This window comes from Leucoraja erinacea, chromosome 3 (assembly GCF_028641065.1).
Source record: "Leucoraja erinacea ecotype New England chromosome 3, Leri_hhj_1, whole genome shotgun sequence".
NCBI classification, from domain to species: domain Eukaryota; kingdom Metazoa; phylum Chordata; class Chondrichthyes; order Rajiformes; family Rajidae; genus Leucoraja; species Leucoraja erinaceus.
Window position 1 is genome coordinate 47,452,796 of NC_073379.1, and position 26,537 is coordinate 47,479,332.

At 43.1% G+C, this 26,537-nt stretch overlaps 1 protein-coding gene across 22 annotated transcripts in view; it reads left to right on the forward strand.

Moving 5' to 3' along the window:
• The window catches only part of LOC129695551 (receptor-type tyrosine-protein phosphatase delta-like), a 570,848-nt gene that overhangs the window by 114,873 nt on the left and 429,438 nt on the right, over window positions 1-26,537 (forward strand). For all 22 annotated transcript variants that reach the window (XM_055632599.1, XM_055632618.1, XM_055632598.1 and 19 more), the window contains exon 2: window positions 19,782-19,946. In XM_055632599.1, coding sequence (XP_055488574.1) covers window positions 19,886-19,946 — 61 coding nt within the window. In that variant the 5' untranslated portion in view covers window positions 19,782-19,885. The remainder of the gene's footprint in view (window positions 1-19,781; window positions 19,947-26,537) is intronic.

Here is a 26,537-nt window from a genome sequence, read left to right on the forward strand (position 1 = left end):
AATTAATAATAACTGCATCCCATTATCTGCATGTGATATCTTTATTTTATATCTTTGTGCTGAAATTGCAGCTCTAATTGATTTTACAGAGCAAATTGAATGGCACTTGATCTTGGGGATTGCCTCAGGAGCAGTTGTGTTTTCAAAGATGTGCAGTAACAAAAGATTTTGGATACTAATGGAAAATAATTTCTCCGGAGTAGTAACACACCAAAGGTTTCAAAGGTCTTTTATTGTCACGTGTACCACTTAAGGTACAGTGATATTCGTATTGGTATTCACTCACAGGCTGGTGTGCAAGGCCCCATCGGACAACAAATATTCTTTGGACCACCTCGCCCAGGACTCGCAGCAATTGGGACGTCAACGCCTGTCATCTCGTCGCCCCTTCTCTCGTCATACAACGACCCTCTGTGGCTCCGGTTTCAACACACTAGATGCATGGAGGTCCAGCTGGGAACAGACTTTGCGACCTCCGCAAATCACTGTTGCACCGAACACCACAGCCCCACCCGGCTCGAACCTGCCCCGCAAAGAGTGGGTCGCCCTGAACCGGCTCCATACAGGGGTCGGCCGGTTCAACGCCAACATGCATCGCTGGGGGCTGTGTTCATCAGCAGCCTGCGTGTGTGGAGCAGACCAACAAACAGCACAACACGTCATTTTCGACTGTGCTGCCCTCCGCCCCCTTGGTGGAGGGGTAGACCTCAAGGCCCTCGACCACAGCACATTGAACTGGCTACAGCGCCTGGAGGGCGTTACATAACTGATGCTGCCTCAAACGCAAGAAGAAGAAGATCACCATACAGCCTTACTAACAAAAAGCCACAAGACGCACAACTACAGAAACATCCACCACAGCGTATTCCCCACATTCCTCACTGTGATAGAAGGCAATAAAGTCTAATTTTGTTCCCTTATTTTTCTCCCGCAGTCGGGACCATCCGGCGGGGCGATTGAAGCTCCCACAGCAGTCGAAGCCTCGCGTTGGGGCATTCAAAGCTCCTGCGGCTTGGAGCTCCTGAAGTCGGTCTCTAACCAGGGACCGTGAGCTCCACGATATTAAAGTCCGCAGGCTCCTGCCGCCGGGGATCCAAGGAAGATCCCTGGTAAAGGGATTACGAGCTCCATGATGTTAATGTCCTGCAGGCTCCCGCGGTTGAATCTCCGAGGTCAATCCCCGACAGAGACCGACCGCCAGCTCCACGAGGTTAAAGTCCTGCAGGTTGGAGCTTCAGATGTCGGACTCCAGCTAAGGCCTCCAGCTCCTCGATGTTAGGCCCCAGTGCAGACGTAGTTAAGATATGGGGAAAAAATCGCATCTCCGTCGATTAAAAAAATGTTTCCCCCAACCCCCCCCACCTAAAGCAAGCTAAAGAACACTAAACAGACGGACTGTTGGCGAAGAAGCCATTGCTGGCGCAACCATGAGAAACAAATTGGGCAGAGCCACATTGTACCTGCACAAGACTAATGGAACAAGTGGGAACAAAGCATGGAACATCTGCTTAAACAGATTGAAAACCATCGATTATATCAAAGGAGGAATCCAGGAAGAAGACTCTGAGACCAACTTGGGAATACTGCTCAGTCAGTCCACGAATAATACATTGCTTCAAAATTTGGCACCTGCTTTAAGCTCACTGACCTGTTTTCTCACTGATCTGAAAATTTATAGAGCAATTTCTAGAATATACTTTGGCTGGCCATTAAAATTAATAACACATTGGAATTTTCAATTCCAGAGAATTGTCCCACAGGATATGAATAACTGTTCATTGCGAATGTGACCTTGTGCACTGGAGTGTTAATATAGGAAGGAGGTGTCCCTTAGCTGACTGAGGACGAGTGATGTACCTGCTCCTTCATTAAAATCCCATGCTTTTATTCCCTCGCTCTTTACTCGCCTGTTTTCAAAGCCACCGACATTCAAGGAGCAAATGTAAAGCTGGTCATAATGGGCTCTCAACATGTACTCTTACGTGAAGCTTCACCGAGTGCCTGCTCCTGAGCTCACTAACATCCATGTAAAACAGCGCATGGGGCAGAAGAAGATCAAGAAAAGTAAACCACTCCATTCCCCTGCTCCACAGCTGATACCAATTGGAGTCTGCTGTTCGTCATTCCAACAGAGATGTGACTCCCGAGAATATTTTTTTAAAAACAAGCATTTAAAGATCCCTCCTGTCGAAGACCAAAGGAGGATCTTCTGTCCGTCATGCAAACAAAATGGTCTGTTCATCCTCTTTCTGTGCAGCAACATGCAAACGAAACAAAAAGGTGTAGCCCATCCAGCTCATTGCGTCTACCCCTGCACTCATCAATATCATGGCTGGTCATCTATCTCGGTGGCATCTTCCAGCACAGCAACTTGCCCTTTGCCCAGAATTTTATCAATATCTTCTTAGACTGAATAGATCACCTGAGGCGGCAAGGCAAAGAATTCCAAAGGTTCACGACCATCTGAGTGATTTCTCCTCATCCGAAAGGACCTATCCTTATTTTGAAGCTCGATCTCTTGGTTCTCGACTTCACAGTCAGGTGAAGCACCTGGATCCATCTCACCCATCAAGCCCTTCCTTGTGTCCTTATGTGAGTGCCCTCATTGCCACTGTTGGCAAAATTGTCCCAGTCTGTTCAATCTCTCCTCGAACGACAAAGTTGCCATGTAGTGTAATTTGGAGCAAAGCAGCATCTGTGAAGGGAAATGGACAGTTGACCTTTTGGGTTGAGACACACTTCCTCTGCTGTCTTTCGTGTGTCAGCCAATGGAATCTGACGTGAACTTTTACTGCACATGCTTCGTGGCAAGTCTACCCTTTATTCAGTAAGCTCTGCAGAATTCTCCAGCTGTGGTCTCATCGTGGTTCAATGCAATAATAATACTTCACCAGTCCTCAGTTCACAGTTTAAGGATAAGAGGGAAGTCTTTTAGGACCGAGATGAGAAAATCATTTTTTTACACAGAGAGTGGTGAATCTGTGGAATTCTCTGCCACAGAAGGTAGTTGAGGCCAGTTCATTGGCTATATTTAAGAAGGAGTTTGATGTGGCCCTTGTGGCTAAAGAGATCAGGGGGTATGGAGAGAAGGTAGGGATGGGATACTGAGTTGGATGATCAGCCATGATCATATTGAATGGCGGTGCAGGCTCGAAGGGCCGAATGGCCTACTCCTGCACCTAATTTCTATGTTTCTATGTCCTGTGTTTGCATCCTTTTGTAATAATGGCTAAAAAAACTTACCATTACCTTTCTTTGCTACCAATTCATTTTTTTAATTTGCATGTAGGGTCACTTGGGCCTTGGTACAAGGGTATCTAGATGCCATTGAACATTAACGTGGCCCTATCTCTCTCAATTTAACAATTGCAGAATTGGTTCCATGGATTGGGGGGCAGAGGAGGGCTCCGAGGTTTGTTCTGTGATTTTATTCAATGAGCAATTCAGTCAAACAATACGGAAACACCCCTTTCATTCCCTACTAACCAGAGAAGCAGTGCAAGCATCAGCCTTGATTAGGCAGAGGAAACCTGCTTGGGGCTTCTAATCCCTGATCACTGGACAAGTTCAGTTAGGCTCAACTGCAATTCAAACAGGATGACACGGTTTCCAGATGAGTAGATGTGGGGTGAGATCTAGAAGACAACTGGGTTCTTCAGGCCATCAACCAGGAGTAGTTCCCCTTCAATGAAGAGGAGGAGGATCATGGTAGAGAAAATAAGCAGGACATAAAAGATATGAGAACCTCAGAAAGTGGTCAAATATATATCTGGAACTGCCAACCCTTCTAAATTGTGGATAGCCAGCTTTGGATGTCAGAAGCTTTCAGTTTTAGTTTAGTTTAGAGATACGGCACGGAAACAGGCCCTTCGGCCGACTGAGTCCAGTACATTAGCACTGTCCTACACACTAGGAAAAAATTACAATTTTGTTTTACTGAAGCCAATTAATCTATGAACCTGCACATCTTTCGGGTGTGGGAGGAAAATGAAGCACCCGGGTCACGTGGGAGAACGTACAACTCTGTTTTCTTAGGACCCAGTTGCATATAATACAGCATATAATACCTTAGATGTCCGAGATTTATTTCTCTTAGATACACAGCCATTCAGTTTTAGTTTTTGAGATATATTCACTAATTTCACATCTACTATATATCAGGCAGAAGCTGAACCTCTCCCTCTTGTGCCATATATTTCAACAATGCCAGTTGTTCATTTGACGGATTGTCTGATTAACTGTAATCAGAAAGATACACAAGTTGAAAAATGTTATCGATTTTAAACAGATGGCAAAATAAATGGCAATCAAAATTCTGGCATGACTCCAAAGTGTGACAATTTGCATTAACATTATGCAAAACAGACGAGTTTCTGTTCAAAGTGGCCTGTGAAACAGCTTGGAAAGAAGCAGCTTTGAACATATCGGATGCTCTGGTTATCCAAGGTTGATAAATGTGTACAAAGCAGAAGAGGAGATTAGGCATAGGGCAGTTCAGCCATGATCTCGACCCAAAACATCACCCATTCCTTCTCTCCAGAGATGCTGCCTATCCCGTTGAGTTACTCCAGCTTTTTGTGTCTATCTATGATCATATTCAATGGTGGTATGCTCAAGAGTCCAAATGGCCAACTCTTTGGGGGAAAGTACAGGGGGAAACTTGTAATCTCTTCCCTGTACGGGTGACCCGACCTTTTCCCTGTCGGGTCTCCGTTGTTGGGGCCTAGCACCGTGGAGCGGCCTCCAACCGGAACGATCTGGGGGGTCCAGTCGCGGAGCCTGCGGACCTACCATCGTGGGGCTGGCCGACTTCGGAGCGTGGAGAGCTGTGGAGGCGCGCGGCTCCGAAGCTCGTGGGCTCCGGCTGCAGATCCAATGGACGGTGACATCGGGAGCTCGCGGGTCCCTGGTGGGAGACTGCTTTTCGAAGCTCCCACAAGGGCAACTTCTCCCACCCGAGTTGCGGGGTTGAAAATGACCCGGAATGGGGCCTTACATCGCCCGGCGCGGCTTTAACGGCCGTGGGTCTTGCCATCGCCCACCGGGGGCTCCAACGTTGAGATCCGGAGCGGGGCCTTACATTGCCCGGTGCGGCCTTAACAGCCGCGTGACTTGCCATCGCCCGCCGGGGGCTTTAACATCGGGAGAAGAATGGAATACGGGGCAGAGACAAGACTTTGCCTTCCATCACAGTGAGGAGGGATTCACTATGATGGATGTTTGTGTAACTTGTGTTGGTTGTGTGTCTTGATTCTTTTCTTGTTGTAAGACTGCAGAAACCAAATTTTGTTTGAACTTCATTTGAGGTTCAAATGACAATAAATAATTGGCTCACCTTTTACTTTTATCCCGATTGCAGCTACAGTGCTTGTCTTGCTGGAGGGACATCCGTAAGAATGGTGTGTGAGGTAGCGCTACTGCAGACTGTAGAATATTTATTCAGGGCCTCAAGTACCTGGTGTAATTCATCAGAAGCGCAACCGATTGTCCCTCATTCCCCTTTGCATGTTCTCTGCCATCACTCAACTCTATTTTCTCCTTCATTCCCCACTACTGCCTTCCCTCGATAGACAAGCCCATCACTCCTCATGTCCAACTTCCATCCTTCCCTCCTCACTCCTGCCCTCCCTCATTCATCACTCTGTTCTCCCTCATTCCCAACACCCGTACCCACTTTTCTAACTCCTATCCTCCTTCATTAAACGCTCCTACACTCACTCATTCTCTTCCCGCCCTCATTTCCCAGTCTTGCTCTCCCTCTTTCCCCATTCTCATCCTTCCTCCATCATTCCCTGCCCCCTTCCCCCTCTTGTTTCCCACTCCCATTCTTTCTCATTCCTTGCTTTCCCTCTCACATTCACTGCACCCAATCGTGCCAGTCTCAATCTCTCCCTTATTGTTTTGCTGTATTATCATATTCAGAATACCTTTTCCCAACCTCTGTAAAGCCTTTGATTCATGTGTGATGAATATGGAGCACCTCATCATATTGTTTTGTTCCCAGATCACAGAAGTACAATAAGAATATTCCAAATAGATGCTCATTATATTCTGTGTAATGGCACGTGGATAAATCTTCTGAATCTCCACAGTACAAAGTAACAGCCTTTAGTAGTGATGAATGTATTATTTATAGTTCAGCATGGAACACATTTTTATAGGGAATTGGCATAGGGGTTTACTGATCATCACAGAAAGGAGGGTGAGGAGTCAAAATGTATTCTAATGAGAATAAGAAACTAGAAATAATGAGTATTCATAGAGTGGACTTACAAAGGGACTTAAGAGTTGACACACCCCTTGAATAGGACATCCTACATTGAAAAACAGATGAGGGAACGGGGACTTGGAAAATGAAAGTCATTAAAGAGACGAAGGGCATGAACATAGGTCGAGAGGAATTGGTCCAGGGGGGATAGTATGGAGTCGAGACCCACGGAAATTACTTCAGTGGGTCAGGAGGAGGCAGACATAATGGGTCTGCCAGGGCAGTTCTGTTAACGGATTTTGGAGAAGAATGTAAAACCGGGTCGTACGGGTTGGGGAACGATATTATTGGAGGCTGTGGAGGGCAGGCCGCCGGAAGTGATAAAAGAGATATTGGTCTGAAGAATGGTCTTGACCTGAAATGTTACCTATTGCTTTTCCTCAGAGATGCTGCCTGACCTGCTGAGTTACTCCACCATTTTGTGTCTATCTTGGTGTAAACCAGCATCTGCAGTCCTTCTTGCACCATTTTGTAAACTAAGTTAAGGATGCGGGCAGTCTCTCTCCACACAGAGCAGGGACCACTAGCCTTCAGCAGTGAAAGCAGTCACCGATCCAGCCAAGGTGCAAAGCAAAGCCTCGCCAAGCCACCCGTATCCACCGCCATCGCTCACACCCAGTCCTCTTCACACCACGAATCCCAGGCAACTCTCGGCTGCACCAGCAGCAATAGGGATTCACATCAGATTCCCGGAAAACCAGCCCGCAGCCCAAGTGGATGTACATACATGTGAGTGCTCAGACTGGATGATAGAGAACTCTGCAATGAACCAGCTAGTTCCAGGCAGGAGATGGGTATATACAGTTCAATTATTATCCTGTTGTTTGATGGTAAATCGAATTCTGAATCCAAGAACAGAGTTGGTTAATGAGCAAAAATTTACAAGCAACAGTGCAGGTTGAGAATTTACTGGATAACACAAATGTTATAATCAATCAGTTTTTATTGCACATTAAAAAAAATTTGATTATGGTATTGTTATTTATTCCAACAAACAGTACCTTGCATCAATAAGCCCAATAATTCAGATGACATATGAGCCTCATCAATGTGACATGTTACTTATTTGTCTGGCAGGTAATCGGGCAGGATAATTAATATTCACAATTTGTTCATTTAAAGTTCAGTAAATGAAGTCATTTTTATGTATTATTTCACGTTCAATAGTTTAATAAAACATCATCATTGTAACATAATGTGACTTACCAACTCTCTGCCGGAATTTCCCATATCTCAAATAATCTTTCTTCCTTGTAGATTATCTTTACAATCTTAATACTTTGACCAAGCTTCTGATCATGCAATTGCACCTCCCAGTAACATCACTATCAGCTCACTGAATCTACATTAACCATCACATATCCAACTAAACCAGGCCCATTTTTATTATCCCCACATTCAAATCAACTCCAGCCTGATTCTGCAGCCTACGCATAAACTAGGAACAAATGACCTACCAACCCACACATCTTCAGGATATGGGAGGTAAGGGGGAAAACTCGGGAAACACATGCTACCACATGGGCAACATACATTTGTACAGACAGCACTGGAGGTCAGGATGGAACCTGGGTCTCTGGCATTGTGAAGCATAGTGCAGTTGTCTCTGCCTGTATGTCTCCTTAGGTGGGTTAGTGGCAGTTTACTTTGATAAAGTCGTTGAGATATATTCTGGGATGTAATACTATGTTAGAGATATAAAAAATAAAGATACAAGGAATCTTGAGCAAAGGACAAAGTGCTGGAGGAACTCAGCTGGTCAGGCAGCATCTCTGGAGGGAATGAACCAGTATATTTTGGACTCTGATCATTTTTCCATCAACTATACAGAAAAACCAAACAGTACATTGCAGGAGGCTGAGGGGTGAACTGATAGAGGTGCACAAATTTATGAGGGGAATAGAACCTTGGGTAGAGGAATCAAGAACCAGAGGGCAGTGGTTTAAGGTGAGAGGGGCAAGATGTATAAGCACCCGAGGGGCAACTTTTTCACTCGGATGATGGTGGGTTTATGGAATGAACTGCCAGAGGAGGTAGTTGAGGCAGGCACGATAAAATAATTTAAAAGCCACTTGGACAGATATGGATGTGGAGTGGATGTTTCCACTAGTTGGAGTGTCTAGGACCAGAGGTCATTGCTTCAGAATTAACGGATGTTCTCTTAGGAAGAAGATGAGGAGAAATTTATTTGGTCAGAGGTTGGTGAATCTGTGGAATTCTTTGACACAGAAGGCTGTGGATATTTTTAAGGCAGAGATAGATAGATTCTTGATTAGTACATGTGTCAGAGGTTATGGGGAGAAGGCATTAGAATGGGGTTAGGAGGGAGAGATAGATCAGCCATGATTGAATGGCGGAGTAGAACTGACAGGCCAAATACCCTAATTGTACTCCAATCACCTATGACCTTATGATATGTGGATCGGAAAGGTTTGGAAGGATATGGGCCAAATGTGGGCAAATGCGACCAGTTTAGATAGGGAATCTTGGTCGGCATGGACACGTTGGGCTGAAGGGCCTGTCTCCGTGCTGTGTAACTCCATGGCTATACGGCAGGTTGTTTAGTTTCCAATCAATTCTTCATCAGGAAATCTGTTTCAGAACAGTGTATGTTATAAAAACGGCAGTCGAAAGCCACCCAACTAAACAATGTTCATTTGGAATAAATTCAGGAGTTGAAGTATTCTATTTGCTGCAGTTAGATTAAGTTGTGTTTCAGCAGCATAGTTGTTTTTCATCGTGATTTTGTTATTTTAATAAACTGACAAAAAACGATCCCAGACAACATATTCCATCTTTAGTTCTTGGGACAAAGTTTTAGGAAATGTGACAATTGTGGTGCCTGGAAGGTGACAAACAATTCTGCAGTGAAAATAAGTGGTGGTAAATGCCTGTGATCAAGAACTAATGTTTCTGCCTCAATTACAATTCCCGACTTTCTCTTTTGGATAAATATATCAGGGCACCTTGCTTTTTTTTCTCTTCGATTTAGTTTCTGCTTCTATTCAGTGACTCCCAGCTTGACGGTTGTGGAGCTGATTTATAATGGTTTACAAGTGTTTTTAAGCTCACTGCAGCAAGGGTTTGGTATAGTTGCAGTTGAAGTGTCATTCATAAGTTAATTACTTCATCATTTGTGTTTTCAGCCAGATTTAGAGCTTCTACTGTTATGGAAGCTGAGTGTTGATCAAAATCAAGTGTTATTCTCAGTAGCTCTGAAATACTTTAGTGTTTTGTGTGCGTTTGGTCACTTTTAGTGACCATCAGACCCAGTTTCAAATGTTGGCTTCAATAGCATAATCATTTTGTGCCACTTAGTGATTCAGCGTAAAAGGCAAAAACAATTATATTTTGTTCTCTCTGAGCATCCAAGCATATTATTTTCCTGAATTGGTGGTTGCTTTTTGTGATTCCTCTGCATTGACACTGTGGGAGCACAGTGGCGTAGCTCTGGAGCTGCTGCCTCGCAGTTCCCAGCGATCTACATTTAATTTTGACCATCGGGTGTTGTCCGTGTGGAGTTTGCACGTTTTCCATGTGACCACATGGGTTTTCCAGGGTACTCCAGTTTTCTCCTACACCCCAAAGATGGGCAGATTGGTAGATTGATTGACCATTATAAATTGTGCAAAATGTGTACAATTTGTAACTTTGTGTGCCCTTTATGTGGCGACTATTTGCATACCTTTGGGTATGCAAGCAAAGAATTTCACTGTGACTGGTCACATGTGACAATAGAACATTCAATTCATAAGTAAGTGAGTTTGTAGGTTATGGAGGAGAATGAAATGACTACATTAGGATGAATGTAGAGGAGGGCTTGATTGTCAGAACATACAGGTATTTCTGTGCTCTGTGTCTCTATGACGGTGAATGAGAGCCTGCAAGAACAAGATGGCAGCAACATGCTATAACTTGCAACAATTAAAATGTGGCAATGGATGTTCATTTGCCTTTGAGCTATGTGTTCAGCTCAAACTTTTAATTAGTTTAATCTATCACCCAGTTGTCGATTAGAACTGCCACAAGTCACGCTCACTGTTTGCTGTTGTCAGAAGATCCGTTGTAAAAGTCAGGGGAAAAAAATACTCTTTTTGCTAAAGTACATCAACATATTGCAGTGAAATAGACTAACCTGTCCAAGCAGCAGTCGCATCAAAAATGACTAGAAATATACCCTGAAATATGCTGACATGCTGGAGGAGATAATGTTTGCCTGTCAAAATTAGACATTAGGCAAATTCAACAACTTAAAAAAACAATGAGAATAGTTTTGCTGGGAGTATCAGTCAGTATCAGTTTTACTGTTCTCAAATGTTAAAAAAAAAACTTGTATCAAAGAGGATGAAAATAATATGTTGTCAACTTTGGTATGAAATTCAGGGGCTGAAAGTTAATAGGTTAAAAATCCTGCCCACCAGCAGTATTTAATTTTCAACTGGAAACTTTTCAGAACATGATTAATAATCAAAGTTGTTGTGTTTATTTGTAATTAGGCTGTGAATAACATATGGACATTTCTAGGATTCATCGGGAATTCTGTTTTTGGCTGATAGCTGTAAGTAACAGAGAATAGAATCTTACAGCTCAGAAACAAAACACAATCCTCCCATTTTCCTCTAATTAGTTTTTTTTTGATAAAATGCAAAATGATTTTGGACTAGTAAGACTTTAATCCCTTACTTCAATATTAATGTTGTTGGAGCTGACATTATTTTAAGTATAATCAAAACATGAAAAAATCTTTTTTAATGAAAATATGTTTTGATAGAAACTGACCATTATCAATGTTATCAAACACCACTAAAGGTAACGACAATGTCTATAATTATGTATTTTTCATTGTTTTACAAATTGAGCCACACGGATGTAAAACAAATCATTGTTAGCAATGGAACGACATTTATAAATTGGTACATTAGCTGGTGAATTATTTACACTGAGATTGGATTGAAACGATAATCTATCGTGATTCTCAGTGGCTGAATTTCAATCTTCTTTAGAGGAAATGCAAATATATCCACTGCTCAATATTCCCTTGGGATAGTCAGAGAGCTCCAGCGAAGGAAGTGCATGTCTCCTGAATTGTTTTAGTATAGCTCCTAATGCCTGATTATAAAGAAACATTAATAGAAAAGTGCCGGAGTAACTCAGCAGGTCAGGCAGCATCTCTGGAGAACATGGATCAGTGACATTTCAGGCCAAGATCTATCTTCAGACTGATTGTAGTGGGACCATAATATGTAGGAACAGAAGTAGGCCATTCAGCTCATGGAGCCTACCATTCAATCGTGGCTGATCTATGTTTCCCTCTCAACCTCCTTCTCCTGCTTTCTCCCCATATCTTTTGACATCCTTACAAATCAAGAAGCAATCAACTCAATTTTTAAATACCCAATGACTAGGCCACAGGTTCACCACCCTCCTTTCTTAATTCTAAAGGTATGTCCTTTTATTCAGAGGCTGTGCCCTCCGGTCCTAGACTCTCCCACTAACATCCTTTAAACATGGGGGAGAAAGATGGAAGAGATGTGGGGGAAGGTCCAAGCCAGGCAAGCGATAGGTAGATACTGGTGAGGGGGGAGGGGTTTGATTGCCAGATGGTTGGACAAAGGCAAGAGATGAACAGATAAAAGTGAGATAAGGGGAGATGAGATGTGAAATGTGAAGCCAGAGAAAGAGATATAGGTGGAAGGGACAGGGTTTGTGGATGAGGTGAGGCACAGGGAAGAGAAGGGTAAAAAGGGGGCAGGGGTTGTTGGTTGGTTAGTGACCTAAGATTGGAGAATTCAATGTTTCCCACTTGGATGTACATCCATTTCTCCAACTTTCACCCCTCCCCATAACCCCACCTACCACAATCAGAGGCTTGGTTAATGAAAGTAAAAATAACTGCTTTTTAGATAATACCTCATCCTTCAATGAATGTTTGCCTTTTCAAACACATAGCAAAAAACTCTAGATAGACACAAAATGCTGGAGTTACTCAGCGGATCAGGTAGCATCTTTGGAGAACATGGATAGGCAATGTTTTGGGTCTGAACCCTTCTTCAGACTTGGTACTTTGTTTATCCATGTTCTCCAGGGGTGCTGTCTGACCAACTGAGTTACTCCAGCATTTTGGGTCTATCTTTGATATAAACCAGCATCTACAGTTCCTTGTGTAAGAAAGAACTGAAGAAAGGTCTCAAACCGAAACGTCGCCCATTCCTTCTCTCCAGAGATGCTGCCTCACCCGCTGAGTTACTCCAGTATTTTGTGTCCATTTGCAGTTCCTTGCTGGTTACACAAAAAAGCTGGAGAAACTCAGCGGGTGCAGCAGCATCTATGGAGCGAAGGAAATGGGCAACGTTTCGGGCCGAAACCCTTCTTCAGACTGATCGGGGGCAGGGGTGGGTGGGGACAAGAAAGGGAAAAGCAGGAGGAGCCCGAAGGCTGGGGGATGGGAGGAGACAGCAGGGGGGTTGAGGAAGGGGAGGAGACAGCAAGGACTAACAAAATTGGGAGAATTAGCAGTTCCTTGCTATTCCCCCAAAAATTGAGGTTTGTCTCAGCTGCATAAGATCATAAGGAATAGTAGAATTAGGCCATTTGTTCCATCAAGTCTACTCCGCCATTCAATCGTGGCTGATCTGTCTCTCCCACCTAACCCAATTTTCCTGCCTTCTCCCTATAACCTCTGACCCATGTACTAATCATGAATCTAATTATCTCTGCCTTCAATATCTCCACTGACGTGGCCTCCACAGCCCTCTGTGGCAAAGAATTCCACAGATTCACCACCCTCTGACTGAAGAAATTTCTCCCCATCTCCTTCCTAAAAGAACGTCTTTTAATTCTGAGGCTATGACCTCTAGTCCTAGACTCTCCCACTAGTGGAAACATCCTCTCCACATCCACTCCATCCAAGCCTTTCACTATTTACTGTTCACTGCATGAACTGACCATATGTAGGGAAGTGGCCAATCTCAGAACATTCAGATTTAGTGCTTTTTGTTTGGATGACACAAGTTGTCCAAAGTTTGCACTCTAGATATCTGTCCTCCAAATCCAGCCCAAAAAAGGTGACATGAATAAAGGCATTTACATTATTGGTCTTGGCAGTGGTACTGCTTATAGTCAAGAGCAATAAACCGGCTTGCTATTGGAGTGATGTTCAAGTGTGGTACAAGATTGAACGAATTGGCTAATAGTTGCACTCGTGCTGTCTGCAATTTAAAACAATGTATTCCGAAGCTCAGTGCAAACTAATCAAATGTGCAAACATTTTAAAATAAATTGGATAAAATGCATAAGTACCAATTGAACCTCAATAAACTAAGATGGAAGATAAACTGGATCGCTTTTTCACAGAGCCAGTGTGAATACAAGAAGCCAAATGGCCCTTTTCTTCCCTGCTCTGAGAATTTATGATTTCATTCCCGGAGCAGTTCCAAAGTACTGTAGTAAATGGTGGACAACTTACATACACCAGACACAAAAAAAAAGAAAGAAGTTTAAAGAGGTCTTGTGTGCTACTCATGGTATCCTCATGCCCTGTCATCAATCAGCAACTTTGATTGAATGACGAACCCGATAGTCAAAGCCGTCAAGAAGAAGTAATGTGGTATTTAGGACTTAATCCTAAATCCTAATCAGAGGGATTCAAATTTTGGAACTGTTGGAAGGTTGAGGCTGTGGGTGTAAGCCGATGTTTCATGTCAAGAGCCTGCTTCACGACTGATGCAGGGAGACGGCCTGAAATGTTGCCCTTTGCCTCCACAAGTACTACTTGACCCACTGAGTTCTTCCAGCATTCTGTCTTTTGTTCCAAATTCTGGCATCTGCATTCCCCTTTTTCTTCACATTGAAACTGTTCCCTGACATCGAGCTGCATGAAAAGACTTGAAGTGTGCCCTTTTTGGTATTGAAGTAACTCAGCACAAAGGGGGCCTCGTCAAAACACAAGAAGCAGCAAATGGCATGGGAAAGTTCAGATTAACGCATCAAGCTGAGGCCAAGTTAAACTGGTGAAAGGCACTTTTGCAGCAGTATCAAGTTATTTATTCAAGTCGAATAAACGGTTATTCAGCTTGGAGGGAGTCCATTGAAATATTCAAATCATGTAGTGAACAATTGAATGGTGAAGCAAGAGGTGAGAGGGTTTTCTTCAGAAGGATGAAGTCGTGTGGCTAGAGTTGCCTCCCTTACATTTCGATGTCTAATGACTTCCCGTGACTATTCCTCTAGAACTCACACTATGGCACAGACTTGTTTGGCATTGAAATCCCCGAATGAAGAGCAACCTTTGTTGCTCGGGTAATTGCAGTGAGGGATGTCGGCCATCCCGCGAGAAAGGAAGGAGAAATAAAAGGCAAATAATATTGGAAAGAAGGAAAGACTGTTTGTGGAAATGAATGTTGCAATGAATGTCTCCATGCCATGTAGGTGTCTGAGTGCAACCTTGTAAGTTATCAAAAAAGCTGTACCATTTGCAAGGTGCCAGTGATTTATTTTGCCAAGTATTGATTCTCCACATACCATGTCATCATTCACTCAATTGAAGTAAATAAATGTTTATTATTCTTCAGCTCGACTTCCATCTTTTCAGCCTAGTTTTAGACAGATTCAGTAAATGTCATACTCTGGGATCACTGCATTATATTACATGAAGTGGCCTCTGTTTAATGTTGATTTGAAGGTTACATTTCTTTGGCTTGGTTTGAATTGATGGGCTTGAGCAAAAGAAAGAAAGAAAACTAGAGTTATAGACATTCTAATTGCTCTTGTCTGTGCTTTTGGGATTTGTTTGCTCTGGTTTTTTTGTCCCAGTTTTCCAGTTCTGGAAGGTATCAAGGTTAAGATCTTTCAGGCATATTGGGCTGCAGATGTACCATTGTAATAAGAAAGTAACCAATTCTGAGCTATTCTTAGTTATTAAATGGCTCAATGATTGCAGCACCCTTTTGAAATGTGTTCCATGCAATTTGAGAGATGGTCTATGCTTCTTATAGCCAATCTCAAGATGTGCTTTAGTGCTACAATCTACCTCACTGGAGACCCTCAGATCTTTAATCGGACTTTACTGGACTTTATCATGCACTCAATTGTATTTCGTTTATCATGTGCCTGTACACTATGGATGGCTCGAATGTAATCATGTATAGTCATTCCACTGACTGGTTAGCAAGCAACAAACAGCTTTTTACTGTACCTCAGTGCACGTGACAATGTATTTTATGTTTGAACTCCATGGAGAATATTTTAGAGGCATGCCAAATTTTAGCTCAGGTTTTAGACGTGAAATTTAGCTCAGGCATTAGATACTGCGATTTTGGGAATATTACCTCTGGCCATTGTTCTTTTGCAGTCCCAACTCAGGAATGTACCCTGTTTTCTGAAAATAGGAAGGTAACCACTTTAAACTTAAGAGATACAGCGTGGAAACAGGCTCTCCGGCCCACTAGGTCCCAGCCAACCAGCGATCATCCCATGCACTCGTTCTATTCTACACACTAGGGTCAATTTACAGAAGCCAATTAATCTACAAACCTACATGTCTTTGGAGTGTGGGAGGAAGTCGGAGCAGCCAGAGAATACCCACACGGTTGCAGGGAGAATGCACAAAATCCATACAGACAGCACTCGTAGTCAGGATAAAAACCGGGCACAATTCGACTGTGCCGCCCAACTTTTCAGTTGAACTTATTTTTTCCTATCTTTGTATTCAAAAAAGATGGAGTGAAATTCTGTGGACAAGGTTGTCAACGTGTAATCCCCAGAGGAACTTGCCATCTCCCAGACCCGACATTCAAATATAAACTAGTGAACATCTTTTCGATGTTGTTGTACTTGAAAATCAAATGAATCATGCAGCTTGCTCTGTTTCACATGGTATGTTTCAATGTCTGTTTCTTGGAGAACTTACATTTTCTTGTGATTGTGCATGAAGCTGTTGTGGACTGCTTTGTCGCAAGTTAAATGTGATGTTTCAGTCAGCGCTGTGTGAAGGAGTAGTGGGACCATGTCTCTGCACAACTTTGCTAATAGTTCTTTTGAACGCTTTCTGCCTCGCTGAGCCTCATGCTGTTTTAACCTGTGGGGTCCACAGTTCAAGTGTCCGAATAAGCTGAGGTCAGCTTAGAGGAGGAGGCCACCAGTATTGCTAGTAATCATCTGCATGCCTAATCCAAATTGTTAAGTGTTTTCCCAACGGAACTCTGCAGACGCGGTGAAAGCTCTGTTCATCGATCCTGATTCTGCTGCAACATCACAATGGGAACTTCCAACCCAAATATTAAATAAAGTTCCTGACACGAAATATCACCTACTTTTTTTCTTGGTTGTGTAAAGATTCACCAGGATCTTGGATAGACAGAGGTAGACTGGGATAGGCAGAGATAAACAGAGGGAGTCTGAAGAAACATTCCAATCCGAAACATCACCTATTTTTCTCCAGAGGTGCTGCCTGACCCGTTGAGATACTCCAGCATTTTGTGTCCATCTCCAGCATAAACCAGCATCTGCAGTTCCTGTATACACACCAGGATGTTGCTTGGTTATAGTTATAACTATATAAGGCTGTAGTTATAACGAAAAAACAGATAGACTGGGTTTATTCTCACTGGAATGTAGGAGACCTGATACATGTTTACAGAATTATGAGGAGCATAGATAAGATCGAAAGTCAAATCTTTATCCCAGGGCAAGAGAGGCCATAACTAGAGGGTACAGGTTTAGCCTGAGAGGGGGAAAAGTTACAGGAGGTCTGAGGGGCAGAGGGTGTAGCCTCTGTAGAGGGCAAGAGTTGCCAGAGGAAGCTTCAGAAACGGGTACAATGGCAATGATTAAAAGTCATTTAGATTGATATACGGATGGGAAAGGTTGAGATGGGCATGGGCCGATCGATGGTCGAAGTGGATGGTGGCCCGAAAGGCCTGTTTGCAAGCTGTATCTAAATTAAACGCAGGCAAAGGGGATTAGAATGGGGTCAAAAGGGCCCTTTTCTGTGCTGTATGTTTGAAATAATTTATTTTCACTTTTTAACCTCTTTTTAGTTTCTCATTCCTCTTTGTTCTGTAATCAGTTTCTGCCATTCTGCCATATTCTCACTCAATGTCTCACTCTCCAATCAACCAACCATTACATTAACATCTGATGAGTGTTTGACGGCTCTGGTCCTCTACTCACTGGAGCTTAGAAGGATCAGGAGGGATGTCATTGCAACTTACTGAATATTGAAAGGCCTAGATAGAGTGGATGTGGAGAGAATGTTTTCATTTGTGAGGGAGCCTAGATTCAGAGGGCACAGCGTTAGAATAAAAGGGCAAACCTTTAGAAAGCAGAGCAGGAGGAAATTACGTCTGCTAGAGGGCGGTGAATCTGTGGACTTAATTGCCACCAAGGGCTGTGGAGACCAAGTCATTGGGTATTTTTAAAGCGGAGATTGACAGGGTCTTGATTAATAAGGGTGTCAAAGGTTATGGGGAGAAGGTGGGAGAATGGGGTTGAGAAGGAAAGATATATCACTAGACAATAGACAATAGGTGCAGGAGTAGGATATTCGACCCTTCGAGCCAGCACCGCCATTCAATGTGATGGCTGATCATCCCCAATCAGTACCTCGTTCCTGCCTTCTCCCCACATCCCCTGACTCCGCTATTTTTAAGAGCTCTATCTAGCTCTCTCTTGAAAACATCCAGAGAACCTGCCTCCACCGCCCTCTGAGGCTGAGAATTCCACAGACTCACCACTCTCTGTGAGAAAAAATGTTTCCTCGTCTCCATTCTAAATGGCTTACTCCTTATTCTTAAACTGTGGCCCCTGGTTCTGGACCTCGCCAACATCGGGAACATGTTTTCTGCCACTTGCGTGTCCATAACAATCTTATATGACTTAAAGAGATATCCTCTCATCCTTCTAAACTCTAGAGTGCACAAGCCCAGCCGCTCCATTCTCTCATCATACAACAGTCCCGCCATCCCAGGAATTAAACTTGTAAACCTACGCTGCACTCCCTCAATAGCAAGAATGTCCTTCCTCAAATTAGGGGACCAAAACTGCACACAATACTCCAGGTGTGGTCTCACTAGGGCTCTGTACAACTGCAGAAGGACCTCTTTGCTCCTATATTCGATTCCTCTTGTTATAAAGGTCAACATGCCATTCGCTTTCTTCACTGCCTGCTGTACCTGCATGTTCACTTTCATAGACTGATGTACAAGGACCCCCAGATCCCGTTGTACTTCCCCTTTTCCCAACTTGACGCCATATCAGCCACGATTAAATTGCAGTCGACTCGATGGCCGAATGCTGCACTTATGACATGAACTTTTGAAAATGAAACAACTGGCCATTACTCAGTGTAGAAGTATGTACTGTACTATGGGGTCTTGGCCATTTGTTTGGAATATGCCTCTGTTGAAACATGGCCATTATTTGCTCCAGTGAGAAAGCTGTAACATATTTTTTTTTAATCTGATTGTTGGAGTATATGTACCTAGCTCGGAAACATGCTTGGAAGGTTCCTTTTGCACCTAGAATGTGTAAAAAAAAAATTCTGTCAGAGTAACAGTGATCTGATCAGAGATAATTATATAATAATTCACTTGCAAACATTTTATTACCATTCTACTTTAGATAGGTGACAGGTCAATGATAAAAGTCTGGCACGTTTGCTGTGATATAGTGCCTCTGTTGTTAGCGCAATGTCAGCCGCGATTCTGCCTCACATTTTATTCTGTTATTTTAGCAAAATGCCATCATGCTGCTGAATCTTTGCAATACAATCTTGAAAATTGAGCGTGAGAAATGTATTTGTGTATTGGAGATGACAGGTTGTCGTAAAACGCACTCAGCATTGATTCTGGGACATGATATTGGTACGTCAATAACAGGAGCAACCCTCTGCTTGCTCTGTGTGGGAAGCTGGCACCAATTCAGGACCCCCCATCTGTGTATGATGCACACTGCCCTCCATAGTCTCCTCCCTCTTGCATGCGCTTTCCATGTCACCTGGATAAAATGCAACAGGACTGAGAACGTTAAGAGGCATCGGGCTATTGGGGTTTGCTGTTTAAGATGTGGATTGAGAGCAACAGAACAGGACTTCACCTGTCACTTACTATTCTGGTGTGATGGCGGGGGAGGGTGAAGAATACCCATGCCCACTCCTTGTGTGCTGGGTACTTACGTAATCGTAATTCATCTGTTCGCTTTGGAGGATGTACAGCAATATGAAAATGGAGTCCGGCTGAGGAAATGGAATTCAAAGACCTGATCAGGATATTGGCTACTTATAGTTTCGTCTTAATTTTACACAATGCCTGCCTATGAGCTACAAAGATTCATGCAGTGGAATGATGCTTTACCTGGTACAATGTCCTTTTTTAAATTTGTTCTCTGGGCATGTTGGGCATAGCTAGCTGTTGTGTTCAGATAAATGACCAGATTTAACTGCCTCAAAGATGGCACAGGATTTAGCAAAGAAAAAGTGTCTAATTTTTGTTTCCCTTTATTTTGTTGTGTTTTGCAGGTTCTGAACACGCATCGATAGTTTCACACTGCACTTACTTGCAGCAGCTTGTAAGACAGTGAGAACGAGGCTGGCAAAGGCTGCTGGTGCCAAGCTGTCGGATAATGCATAAAATCAGGACACTGGTTGTGTTCCTTTGCTTCTTACTCCATGCTGATGCTGAAGGTAAGTCCTGGATTGCCATTAAATTCACGTCCTTCTGCTGCTCCGGTCCTCCTGCATATTCTCATTTTAAACGTATCCAAAGGTTATAACTGAATGTGTGTGGAGACATGGAAAACCAATCGTTGGATCTCTGTCATTTTTTATATGATTGCTCAGTTGGAAGTGGGACCAGCATCACAGATCCAACTGCTTTGGACATTTTCGTTGTTTCTCATCACAGCCTTGTCTGTTTTCAGTTTCCACTCTGTAAAGGTGCGAGCGAAGTTGCCGGTACTGCACTCGCCCCCCTTCAACCCAGGAAATCTAAAAGTTGAACAAGGGTGCAGGTTCACACCTGACTTTTGGTTCCTGTTTTTGCAAATGGAACACACCACCAACCGTTCCGACGGAACGATGAAGAGATCTCACTGTGTAGTGCTATTTATTTCAGTGATATGTGATTGGAAATGGACTTTTCCCAGTGTCATATCCGATAATGACTATTTCTTGAGTAAAACGCAAAGTATTTCTTGAGTAAAACTCAAAAGTGTTGAGATACTCCATCTCAGCCAGATCAGGCAACACCTCTGGATGTCATGGTTAGGCGATGTTTTGGGTCGGGACCGTTCTTCAGAATGTAGTAGGGAGGGAGAAAGCTAGTAAAGAGGTGGGGGTGGGACAAAGCCTGGCTAGTGATAGGTGGATAAAGGTGAGAGGGGTTCGTACTCCCATCAATCTTTCCCCTGCCCCAAGCCGTGCGAGGAGTCAGTCTCCATCGATTATTTCTTGCTCATTTCAATCCCGAACCTCCAGTTGGCACCTCCGTGACTGCACAATTTTCATGTCAGGTGAGCACTGACTGACATTGTTCCTTGCACAGCTTTACCATTTCATATATTTACAGAAGGGGGCCATTCAGACCACCGTCTCTGTGGGCTCCCAAGAAAGTTCCCATTCCCATCAGTCCCATTCTCATTCCCGTCTCCTTATCCTCCCTTTGGCCCTGTGATTACTTCTCGCTCACACACACCCCTTATCAACATCTCATTCATTCCTTTGCTACTTACCGGAACTAATGATTATTTATAGTCCAATTAATTTGTTTAGTTTAGTTTAGAAATTCTGCGTGGATACAGGCCCTTCGGCCCACTGAGTCCATGCCGGCCAACAATCAGCTGTACATTAGTTCTATCCTGCAGACCAGGGACAATTTACAAAGCCGATTAACCTACAAACCTACACATCTTTGGAATGTGGGAGGAATCCAGATCAGCCGGAGAAAACCCATGTTGTCAATGGAGAATATACAAACTCCATACACTCAGCACACGTAATCAAGATTGAACCCTGGTCTCTGGTGCTGTAAGGCAGCACCTATACCGCTGCACCACTTTACATCTTTAGGATGTGAGAGGAAAGCAGAGCACCCGGTGGAAAGGCACTTGGTTGCAGGGGGACAGTGTAGACCCACACACAGTATCCAAGGTCACAATCGGACCCAGATCCCAATAGATAATTTTACTGGATGCTCTCAGTAAGATCAACCCATGTGAACTTTGGATCTCCAGCAGAGACCAAGCTTTCATTGCCCAGTGCTGGGCTGGCACTGCTTACTTGCTTACTGAACCTTTGGCACCTCCGCCTATGGGACCAGATTCACCCTGGCTGCCTCAACCTTCCCCAAAGCTCACTGCTGAGTTAGCTCCCTGAACATCCTTTTGGCCCTGAGCCCAACACTCTTCAGATACCCCAGCTCTGACTGTACCTCAATCAACCCAAACCCTGCACCCAGCCATGGGAGGAGCCATTCTACAAATCGTCCCCATAGCTTCACATACACTGGTTAGTCTACACCTGCAGTTCTGCTCACCCCACTATCGGATGGATGTGGCTACGCTGGGGAGAGGGCAGTTAAGATTCACCAGGCTGTAGTCTGGATTGTTGGACTTCTATTATGGGGAGGGATTGGATGGTCAAAGTTTGTTTGCCCTGGAACAAAGAGCAGTGGTGGGTGACCTGACTGTGCTAAATACAATAAGAGGCATAGATTAAAATAAAAGATGGCGCTGGAAACAGACAACACATTCTCCCTGTGACCTCGGGGGATTCCTCTGAGTGCTTCGATTTCCTCCCACATCCCATAGACGTGGAGCTGTAGGTTCATTGGCCTCTGTGAAATAAATATTGCTCCTAATGTGTAGGGAGTGGATAAGAAACATAGGACTAATGTGATTGATGATCAGAGTGGACGGTGGGCCAATGGGCCTATTTCCATACCACATCTCGAAGCTAAACTAAACTAAACTCCATGGATCTCATTGTTTGGAAGTCTGCAGGAGAAATTATCATTATGTATATATTCTTTCTCAAATGTTTTCGCTTGTGTGGGGATGTCGTTTAGGATAAGTCCCAGGTTGGAAATTACATCGGATGATTTGACACCATGTTCCACATTGTGGTTTGGTTCCTCAGCCCCACTGAGATTTTGTTGTGGTTTTGCCTCTTTACTTCTTACAGCATTAAATTTCACCTTAAAAGACCGCAGATCAGAGCAAGAGTAACAGAGTTATTTTGCTACAATAAAGACACTTGTTAACAGGATTCCTTTTTTCAAAATCTCTCCCACCACTCCCTCATGTTGACAGTGAGATTAATCTGAGAAACAAATAATTAATAATGTGGCTGCGTTGCATGCTGGTACTGATGTTATCGGTTGAATCTAAAGCAGCTTCTCACTATCGAGGTGCTGTTCATTGTAAAATGAGTTACATTTGAAGGCTGCAGAACCAAGTCCACTATCAAATCCAATGCAACATCGAATGAACATGTATTTGCTTTTATTCAGAAATGGTTAACAAACAGAAGCTTTCTCTGCAGGGTGACAGTGCAGTCATCCTGTGCTTGTTTGAGTGCCATTCACTAGTTGGTTCGGCCACTGTCCCACTGCCACAGATTTTCAGCCAAATGTGCTCTTCTCCTTGTCATAAATCAGCACTAATTGAAAGTTTTAATAACCATGTTTCCCAAATTGCCCCTCCACAATTTAATTCCAAATAAAAATGTTTAACCTGTGCTGGTAAAAATAGTCAACATGAAATAAGTCTGCAACTGCAGAAATAAACCGAGGATTAATGTGTTGATATGAAACTGCTGAATTAAGATTTGAGCCACAGAATCTGTCAACGTGGAAACAGACTGTTCGGCCCAACTTGTCAATGCCGAGCAGCGGGCACTTTTCAGTATTAATCTCATTGCCCAAAACCTTGTCCATAGCTTTCTATATTAGGGCTATGCAAGTGCATAGATGGACATTTTTATCAATGCTGTCAGCGATCCTGTTGAATTCTCCTGGTGAATCCTGGTGAATTTTGTCTGCATCCTCCTTCCTGTGCTGTAATATCCACATCCAAAGACATTCACGCATTTGACAAACTGCAAGGGTCTCAGCATTAATCCATGTGGGATACCAAGTCAAAGACATCCAATTGTCAAAAATAGAACTTGCCACACAGTCTCCTTTTGCCAAGCTCATTTTGGATCTTGTTTGCCAATTTACTCTGGATCCAAAATTAAATCCAATCATGGACCTTGCCAAAGGCCTTATTAATGTCCATGCAAATTGCATCGACAGGCTGCCCTGCCCTTATTGACACAAGTTAACTCACTCAAATTAATCAGACAGGATCTACCCCTGACAAGGCCATGTTGGCTGCTTACTTTCCAAGCTGCTTATGCCTTTCCAAGTGCTATTAATTCTCTCATTCAGAATATTCCAAGCCTCTTCCCATGCACTGACCTTAGGTTCACAGGTTTACGGCAACCACGTTTTTCCTTGCTGCCTCATTTGCTGCCTTTCACAATCTGATATCTCACTTGTACCCAGAGAAGCTTTAAAAATCTTCATTTTTTACAGTAGTGGATGCCTGGAGCACGCACATTGGTCGGTGAAGGAAATAGATATGACAGTGAAGCTTATGAGGCTTTTAGATAGGCATGTGGATATGCAGGGAATGGAGGTAGGCACAAAATGCTGGAGTAACTCAGCGGGACAGGCAGCATCTCTGGAGAGAAGGAATGGGTGACGTTTTGGGTCGAGACCCTTCTTCAGGGAATGGAGGTTATATTGATCACAAACAGAGGAGACTAGTTTAACACAGACATTGAGTGCCAAAGGGCCTAGCCTGTGATGTACAGTTCTATGCCCTGTGACACATGCTCAGCCAGAACCCCAGCAATTTATTCCCTTGCCTCCAATTATAAAGTCTATTTCCTTTGTAAATAAGGGCAGAAGATTTATGATGATCTTGCCAAGACTTGAGAGCCTGAGCTACAAAGAGAGGTTGGGCAAGCTAGGACTATTATTTGGAGCACAGGAGGCTGAAGATTGATCTTATGGAGGTGTAGCAAATCATTAAGTGGGCAGATCGGGCAAATGCACAGTGTATTTTACCCAGGGTGAGGGAATCAAGAATTTGAGGACATAAGTAAGGTGAGAGGGGAAAGATTGGAAGCTGAGGGGAGACTTTTTCACTCAGAGGTTGCTGGGTATATGAAACGAGGTGCCAAAGGAAGTAGCTGAGGCAGGTACTATAACAACATTTAGAGACATTTGGACAGGTTTGTGGATCGGAAACGTTTAGAGGGATATGGGTCGAACTAGGGCAGGTGGGACCAATGCAGATGGGGCAACTTGGCCAGCATGGGCAAGTTGGGCCGAAGGGCCTCTTCATGATTTATGACTCTAACAATAGACAATAGGTGCAGGAATAGGCCATTCGGCCCTTCGAGCCAGCACCACCATTCAGTATCACGAGGCCCTTCGGCCCAACTTGCCCATGCTGGCCAAGTTGCCCCATCAGTACCATATCAATACCATACCATATAGCAATACCATATTCATGCAGGATTTCACCTATATCTTTATTGTTCCACACACAGATAGGCACTGTTGGCTCTAATACTTTGTCCAGCTGATAGTAAGATTATATCCTTACTTAAAATCTGACGTGGTTGTAGTTGAACAAGGGAAGTCAATTGGGAATGTGTATAATGGTTGCAGATTATGGATATATCCGTCATGTATCCATTCATTGAAAGCAAATGTATCCCAATATGTCCAGCTTATACCAAGCAGGGTTTTAGTTATGAGTTAAAAAATGAGGCTAGCCTTAGTTGGAGAATAAAATCGATGAGCAGCCCAAATCAGTAAAGTTAATGCAATTTTCCCCTCAAAGCATTGCATGGATTGCAGCAGTTTTGCATTAAGATTCGCAGTGGATTGGATTAGTTTGCTGCAGCTCAATTATACATTCGCCTTTTGTAAGAACTAAAAATGAGGCCACAATTATGCATCTGTTTAAAATAAGGCTTTTCAAAAACCCATTTGTTCTCCCATTTTTACTGTCGATTGTCTGCTTTGTTGACTGTTCTGTGGCAGTGCATCAATGTTATTGAATGATTTAATTTAGTGGTGTTGGCCTTTTAGAGAGCCACGTTTACAATGGTGCATTGTTACAATACAAAACAGAAGTCTTTACAAAACATCCACAGGCATTTATGCAGTGCCTTCAGTACTGTAACACATTCCAAAGGCACTTCTGAAGATGTGTTATCATGCACGATTTGACACAGGGCAATAAGGAAATATAAGGGCAGCTTGGTTAAACAGGTAAGGGTTGGGGAACAAGTTAAAGGAGTGGTAGAAGGGATTAATGTGGAGATTCCAGAGTTTAGTATCTGATGGAAAGGCCACCACTTGTGAAACGATTAAGTGTGATCGTTTTCAGGGACCTGAATTAGAGGAGCGTGAGTCCTTTGAGCTTGGGAGAAAATGATGGGGTTTGTGAGGGGAGATATGAAAAGAATGGGAATTATAAAATCAAAGCTTTTCTTAACCAGAAGCAAATGTGTTTTTTTTAATACACAGGATGACATAAAATTACTTGTCCTGGTTAAATAACAATAATTGTTTAAGTACAAGTGAAAAGAAATGGTGTGAAAATAAAACAATACATTTAAAATGGGAAATAAAGATTAATGACCTGCAATTAAAATAAAAATTGGTGTAGTTCTGAAGCTGGGACCTCAAGATTGGAACCTGAAATCCCTCTTCTGGCAAGAAAAACGCCACGAGGCTGCCAGTTTTCCTCCATAATTAATGACCTGTGATTAAAATCGAGAAAAGCATGGCTTTGAAAGGTGTGATTTATAGGAACGTGGTATAGTTAGCTTGCAGATCACTAACCCACGCCGTTCTGTAGGTTTTGAAGCCGAGTCTTCGGCAGCACCATTTCAACAATTTCGTGTGCCTGCCCAGTGAATTTTTATCTCTTACATTTAAAAAATATTATTATTGTTTACTAAAATCTCTCTGCATTATGTCAAACAAATTGTTAAGCCGTCATTAAAATATGAATTTGAAGGATTTTGAAAAAAAAATCACAAATACGCATTAACAAGTTGGTTGACCAATATTTAATTGCAAGGGCATTATTGATTCATAAACATGGAATTTAGTGCAGTAATCAGCAAACTAATTGGATTTTAAATTGATGACACACGCATTAAAATCAGATAGGCTTGTTGATTCCGTGCATTTAGAAAAAACTTTGA